Raw genomic sequence first — 7,421 nt, forward strand, 5'->3', positions numbered from 1 at the left:
TGATCAGAAGAAAAGAACAGGGACACAAGCAGGATCATGTGAGCCCAGGGCTGCAGCATTTCCAGTTCTGGTGCCTGACCCATGTTCCTTTTAGCAAATAAAGTTTTCACTGGATAGAAAGAACCTGCACAATACCCACATAGAGTCAGCACGTTGGACAGTACCAATACTCTTTGGTTCTGATCCACTTGACTTTGATTCGGATCAGTTCTGATTCATTTTCATTGACTGGCTCTGATCTGCTTCTCTCTGATCCAGCTCTTTATAAGTTGTTTTGTCTGATCTGTTGCTCTCTGGCTGGTTCTGATACCCCCCGCTCTCTCTCTCACTCTGCCTTAGGATTTTCATCTTCTCCATGCTGATTGGGTTTGGATGCAGCACTCAGCTGCTGTCGGAGATGTACGGTATCATTATGTCTCCGGGCTTCCCAGAGCCGTATCCCAGAGACACTGAGCGAAACTGGAACATTAGCGTTCCTGCAGGGTTCCGGATCAGCCTGTTCTTCACCCATTTTGACCTGGAACCATCCTACCTGTGCGAGTATGATTATGTCAAGGTAAGCAAGAAACACCTGCTCCTGGGTCAGGGGCTATCAGAAAGCCCATCAGAACTTCTTCAACAGATTCAGGGAAGTGTGGCTCATCGACTTGAGAAAAACAGAAACTAGGGATTGGATCAGGGATGAGATTATGAATGTTTCTCCTTGACCAGAGGTCAGTCAATCATTGGCTGATTCTGGTTCAGATCTTAAAATATAGCTTTAAAGTTCTGAAAAAAAACAAAAACAAAACCAAACCTTCCTGGAGTCCATCTGCTGCTGTTTAACACTCGTTTGTAATAAGATGTTGCAGAGCTACAGAGTTGATTCAGTCAGAGTATGTTCCCCCTGGTGTCCACACCGACAAAAGCTCCAAACGGTGGTTATTTCTAAGGTTCATCCAGCTGTTGAAGAACCAGAACCGGGCTATTCATTATCAGGGTGTAACTTTGTAATGAAAGTCGGTGGGGAGTGGGACACTCTAAGGGTGGGGGCTGATGGACCTACAGTTACTAGACACTGACACTTTCAATAGGGCTTGCATTTTCCAAGCAGATTCTTCCCACCTGCTGCTGAATAATCTATTCTGCTGCTGTAAGTGTTTACACGCATACTACTGCAGAGGTTCCTAAACACCTCCGTTCCTGACCCCAAAACTAACAACACTACAGACCTGATATCCCATAAAGTTTACCTAATTACTTTTCCTTCATATTTACTTATGCATAGAAAGTAAATCATATTTGTTTTTAGATGAACAAACATTTTATTATTAAAGTCATCATTTTAAATGTTTTTAATGGCATTGAAAGTTGCATTTAACAATTTAATGGTATAATTATTGATAAAAACAGAAATTATATTTAAATAATACATCATAATGCCCCTAATCCTTATTTTATGGTATAAATATATATGTATATATCTAAAATTTCCTGGGAAATTCATATTCATGAATTAATCTATTCCAAAAATTTTACCGTTCTATTCCCCTTAACACATGTTAAAGAGCAGAGATGTTAATGACTATTTTTTTCAGCTGCTCTGTTAATATTTGGGTTTTATTACATTGTTTTTACGAATATTTGGCTAAAATGCTGCTGATTTTCTTTTTCCCCCACTTCAATACACATTTCTGCTGTCCATCTCTGACAGCACTGCAAAAGCTGATCTCAAGATAAGTCAAAATTATTTATAAACAACTGTATATCAGCTATTAATTTAAACAGGAACATGGAATTATCTGCTGATGGAATGGGCATTTTTTGGCACTTGCAAATAAGGATGTATTTGTTTTTGTTTTAAATATGAATCACAGTTTTCCTTTGGCACATTCTCATATTTACCTTCTCAAAACAAGGTAAGAATACACTTATTTAGATTTCAGATTTAGCGTTGAGGTGTTTAATTTCTCTATTGTTGAACAGCTTAACTCAAATGTTCCTTTGATATCTTTCAGTCTTCCGTCCGCCTGCTTGTTTTTGCCTCCGTCACACCTTTACTCACTGAGAGACAACAGAGGCATTTCTTATGTTACATATTTTATTTTTTGTTGTTACATAAAGCCTTCTGCTTTTGTTTACTAAGAAACTACAATGGGTCTGGTTGCTTTTAGTGCCAAAATCACAAAGGTTTTTATCCTAAACTACGTTTTAAAGCTGTTCAGAAGTGACCCGGACACAGAACTGAAGTAAACAACCCAAACAGCAGTGTTTAGGTGTGAAGGTCGGCCTCAGAGGAATAATAACGTTTAGTTCTGAAAGAGGATGTCACTATAGAACATTAAGAGGACTTGTGGACAAAAGATAGTTGGACAAACTTTCCTCTTCCCATTCCAAAAAAGTAAAAAAAAAAAAAAAAACAATCGGCTGGACTTTGTTTCCACATTTGAAGACGTTTCGCTTTTAATCCACAAAGCTTTTTTTTAATTCAAAATGTGAGAAATAGCAGTGAGTTATAGAGTGGACCAAAAAACAAAGCCTTATTTTGGCTTAGACGCTTAGGTCCACTCTATAAAGCCTCAAACTAAACGCTATTTCTCACATTTTGAATTGAAAAGGCTTCCTGGATGGGAAGAGAGATGTCTTCAAACTTGGAAACAAAGTCCAGTTTTTAAACTTTTTTGGAATGACTATGACCTGGATGACTGAGAATCTTCACCATAATTTTTTCCTATTCCCATATCCAACAAAGATTTAAGAATATACAGGTATAATGTCTCCAGAGCCAGTTAATAGCGGTTTATTCTGGTGTCGGAGCGGATTCACTGTCTCTAGTCTGAGGTTCTGAGTATCTCCGTAGATGTTGGTTGGAGTGTGTTTCAGTCCGTTTGTGCCGGTGCCCTTGGGTCCATTGACCCCCCCACCCCCCAGCTCTCTGGGTCAGATAAACAGCAGCTGAAGGTAAACAAAGCTGCTAGTCTGTTTTTTCTCCTCAGTTTGGATTTGACCCTGAGGGACCCTGATCTCTGGGAGGTTAGCAGTTCCAGTTTGGCAGGAGAATCAGCCTCAAGTTCTGTTCTCTCCTGCTGCTGATGTTGGACATTATATAATCATATTTAGAACAGTTCTGTTTCCTGTCCACCTCTACTGTTCTGGTTCTGATTTTCCAGAGTCTGACGTTATCCGGGCTGCTGTGTTGCTGTGCAGGTGGAGGCAGAGGGGAAGGTGCTGGCTGTGTTCTGTGGGAAGGAGGAGACGGATACAGAGCAGGTACCGGCCCAGCGGGTCATCACTTCCCATAGAAACTCCCTCAGCATCCGGTTTTCTTCGGATTTCTCCAACGAGGAGCGGTTCTCCGGCTTCGTGGCTCACTACAGCGCTGTGGGTGAGGAGCAGCGGTTCCCCTTCATTTACCAGCATGTCTCAGTCATACCATCCATCAGAACCGCCGCACCAACTTGGAAAATCCCAAAGGAAACTGGACTTTTTCTGGACAAAAGTTGTATTTTGATTAGATTTTCAACACCAAGACTTTTTAAACTTTTCAGATTTTTCCACACATTGTTTATATTAATCTATATTTTTGATTTAAACTCCAAAAATGCAATGTATTCATTTTATGCACCAGAGCAAAGCTATTTTCATTCACTTTCACCAAGGTATCTTTTGCTGCTGTAGGACCTTCAGTTAAATCAGCTCAGAGAACAGGAAGATTCCTAAACAACAAATCAGCCTTTTTTAGGTTCTTTTTTGGCAGCAATCCATCATGGAGGACATTCTTTTCTTCTTCTGCAGATGTGGACGAGTGCAGCGAGCACAGCGACGAGGAGCAGCTCTGCGATCACTTCTGCCACAACTTCATTGGGGGATACTACTGTTCCTGTCGCTATGGATACCAGCTGCACACAGATAACCATACCTGCAGAGGTGAGTCAGCCAGCGCCCCCTAAAGGCTCAAGTAGGGCCTTTCTTAATCCCAGACAGACCCACCCATCTTGCCTGGTGTCAAACCCACCAATTGAAATCATCAGTCGGTGTTCTGATGGACGGTCATGATTTATCCCTGTGCTTTTGAACCACTGATCTTTATTTATTCACTAGATCGCTGATTGCCCGTGGGTAGTACGGGGTTAAAGTGAAGCCAAAGGCTGCCATTTTGGTACTCCCTTGTTAAACCGGTCGCAATGTAAACAATATGTGCGCTACAGCATCAAACAATGATGATTTTCTCATTTTCAGGGGAATTAAGACTTTAATAAAGATAAATTCAACACTTTGACAAACCTTTGGTGTTTCATAGCATCAGTAGATTACTTTACCTTATAATAAAAAATAGGCCCATCACGTTGCTTAGTCAGTATGAAGTCAGTGAAGTCTCTAAATCATGTAATATAACATATTATACAAATTCATCACAACAAAATTAGTGTGTTAATGGAGCACAATAATACAGATGTGCCAAAAGTGCTAAAGTGATGATGCACATGGAATATAAATGTATTGATTACGTTGTTATGGTAATTACATCCTACACACAACTTCAAGTACATGTCTGTTAATGCTGTAGTATTTTCCTATTTGCGAATTATGCATGCATGATGCCATATACTTTTATGCTGTATCTGTGCATTAGCCTTTAAAAATGTTTCAGTTGCTTTTTTTTGGTCAATATAACATGCAATATATTTCAGCTCGTGACTTTTTCAAATGAGAAATACAACAAAGGGTGCAAAAACCACCTTGTCATCCAGTTAATAAAGAATTACTACATTGGCATTTTACAGTGAATTACTTTCTATTTACTGTACTTTCTATTTCTAACGTTAAACACAATGTCGCTGGCTAACTCGGTCCATATCTTTGAGTCAGTCCAAGATAGCCAGGCTAATGTTACGCTACATATTATACTATAGGATATATCGACATATATGGATTTTTTTGGTTAGTACGTCCACTGACTGTGAAATTACCTTTGAAACGTCCTCCCACAGCTGGCAAACTGCTTGTTTTTGCAGTCAAATGCTGCACAAGTAGGCTTTTTTACTGCACATCTCTGTGGGAGTGGGGAATACCAATATGGCTTCTCTTTTTTCGGGCTATCAGCAATCCAATAAATAGAGATCAGTGGTTTGAACCAGCAACCTGACCTGTTGCTAAATGGGAAAATCCAAATTAGTATCGTTGAGATGATTGTCTGCCGTCATCAAGTCATAATTCCAGTAGAACCGAATCAGAAAATAAATTAATCAAGAAAACTCAAATTTTTAATCGCAGGGCTATGGAACCTTCAAACATTCTGTCTTGGTACAGAAACTTTCAGGTAGTTTAAAGGCTTTTCAATGAGATTCTCCAACATCAAGTAGAGCTTCATTGTTGAGTGGAAAGAAGATCTTTAGTAATGGCTTCAGACCCGATCGGGACGTTGCAGCAGCCTTCATAGGGCTCACATGTTTGTTCGTCCTCCGTTCCACCTTAGTCAAACTGGACAGAGAACATCTGACAACATCAGTCTTCTTGTCACAGATTCTCAGCTGGTTCAAGTTTTGCTTTTTATCACCCAGGTTTTCCTTCAGTGCTGTCCATAATTTAGCTCCCTGCATCTTCTCATCAACTCCCCTTCCCCTGCTAAAGGGAAGCATGTCCAAAGCAATATGCTGCCACTACCATGCTTCACTGTAGAAGTTGGTCATTGATGATTATGGGGATGTTTTGTTTTCCTACCCAACATATATTTCTGCATATAAGCCACCAATTCTGAGCAGAGAATATTCTACCACATGTTTGCTATGTCTTCTTTCTGGCTTGTGATCAGCCATCAACATTATTTTACACAGATTGAACTGTGGGTTTCTTTTTCTTCTTTCCAATTTTTTAGAACGCTTGATGGAACGCTATACAGTCGTGGTGTTGCACCCGACTTTATTCATGGGTGTCAGAGTAGAGAGGGGTAAACAAAACTGCACACCATCTATTTAGTTTATTATAGTTTAACTTCCATTTTTCCATGTATGAAGTTCTCTAAAGTCTGTGGCTGGGCTCTAAGAAAACGTGGAAATATCTTAGAAAATGAGGTCCTGTTAAGATTCTGACAACTTATAGAGCTGTAAACTTTAAAGACATGAAACAGATCTTTTTTTTTTTATTAATCTGTTTTTAAATGTAGATAATAAACAAATCTAGGTATACATACGCATCTCTAGATGAACAGAAAATACCGTTTTCCACCGGTGAAGAGAAAAATAAACAAGGTTTCACTCCCCTGCAGCTTTAACGATTACTTTCTTCTGTTGAAAATATGTGGGTGGATTCTTCCTCCAGATAATTATAAGCTTTAATCCTCTCTATGTTAAAACGAATTGGTATATTTATCTTGCAAGTCCCTAGGCATACACCTACATGTTTAGATGTCAAAGAGAGGGAAAATAAAATAAAAGAGAGAATTGTATAAAGAAATGTGCAGTTTTAGAGATATAGGGGGGCTTTTCAGTAGTGGAAGGGGAGAAAAGGTATTCACAGCTGATAATATAGGCGAAGCAGAGAAGTCATGAAGAATCAGCTCTTGTTAGGGTAATATGTAGAATCCATCTGTTCCATATAAAGTAAAGTTCATCACTTTTATATTGATCACATTTAAAAACTTCAAGCATCATGTTGATCTTACCAGTCACTAAGGGTGGGGCTGGGTCAGCCATTTTCTTTTATTAACACATTGAATGAATGAGTTTAAGCAATTTTTAATAACCTCTCTAGTGCAGAAAAACTACAGGTAACAAAAAAAAAAAAAAAAATAATTACATGTTCCAACCATTTCCATAAAAGTATAATTTAGGGCATGTCCAGAATATATGGTATTGTCAACCCATGGTCTCCAACATGTTGAGGTGTCTTACAGTATTTGTTTCTGTGATGATTCTGCTTTTCGTTTCTGTTTCCCCTCTGTTTGATTTAATCCTCTAAAAGTTTGTTATAAACCATCATTAGCTGGCAGCTTGGACCTGCTGGTAGCTTAGATTTCGACCTCAGTGTGACTGATAACAGCTGCTGATTGGAGGAAATATTTAGACGATCAACATGTTTCTGTGTGTAGGAGGAGGAAGGTTTTATCAGGCCCTCTGTGTGTCTGTTTGTGTCTTCCCAGTGGATTGCAGCGGTGCTGTGTTCAGGGAACGCTCTGGAGTGATCAGCAGCGTTAATTTTCCCGCTCCTTATCCAAAGAGCTCCAACTGCTCATACCAAATCGAGGTGGAGGAGGGATTCAGGCTCCATCTCCAGTTTGATCCCCGCTTTGACGTGGAGGACCACCCAGACGTCACCTGCCCCTATGACTACATTAAGGTGGGACTATCACACTTAAAACACAAACACACACACACACACACACACACACACACACACACACACACACAAATACACCCTCAGGTGCCCCAACAGGATGAATGTGT

General features: G+C 39.7%; 1 protein-coding gene across 1 annotated transcript; it reads left to right on the forward strand.

The window, feature by feature from the left end:
• Window positions 1–350: 350 nt before the first annotated feature.
• On the forward strand, window positions 351–7,314 carry LOC107080814 (mannan-binding lectin serine protease 1-like; the record flags this gene model as incomplete). Its single annotated transcript, XM_015369020.1, has 4 exons — window positions 351–556; window positions 3,187–3,364; window positions 3,775–3,906; window positions 7,118–7,314. Coding segments are annotated over exons 1-4 (708 nt in total), but the record flags the coding sequence as incomplete, so codon positions are not given.
• Window positions 7,315–7,421: the final 107 nt, after the last annotated feature.

This window comes from Cyprinodon variegatus, unplaced genomic scaffold, assembly GCF_000732505.1.
Source record: "Cyprinodon variegatus isolate N-32 unplaced genomic scaffold, C_variegatus-1.0 Scaffold2360, whole genome shotgun sequence".
Classification (NCBI taxonomy): domain Eukaryota; kingdom Metazoa; phylum Chordata; class Actinopteri; order Cyprinodontiformes; family Cyprinodontidae; genus Cyprinodon; species Cyprinodon variegatus.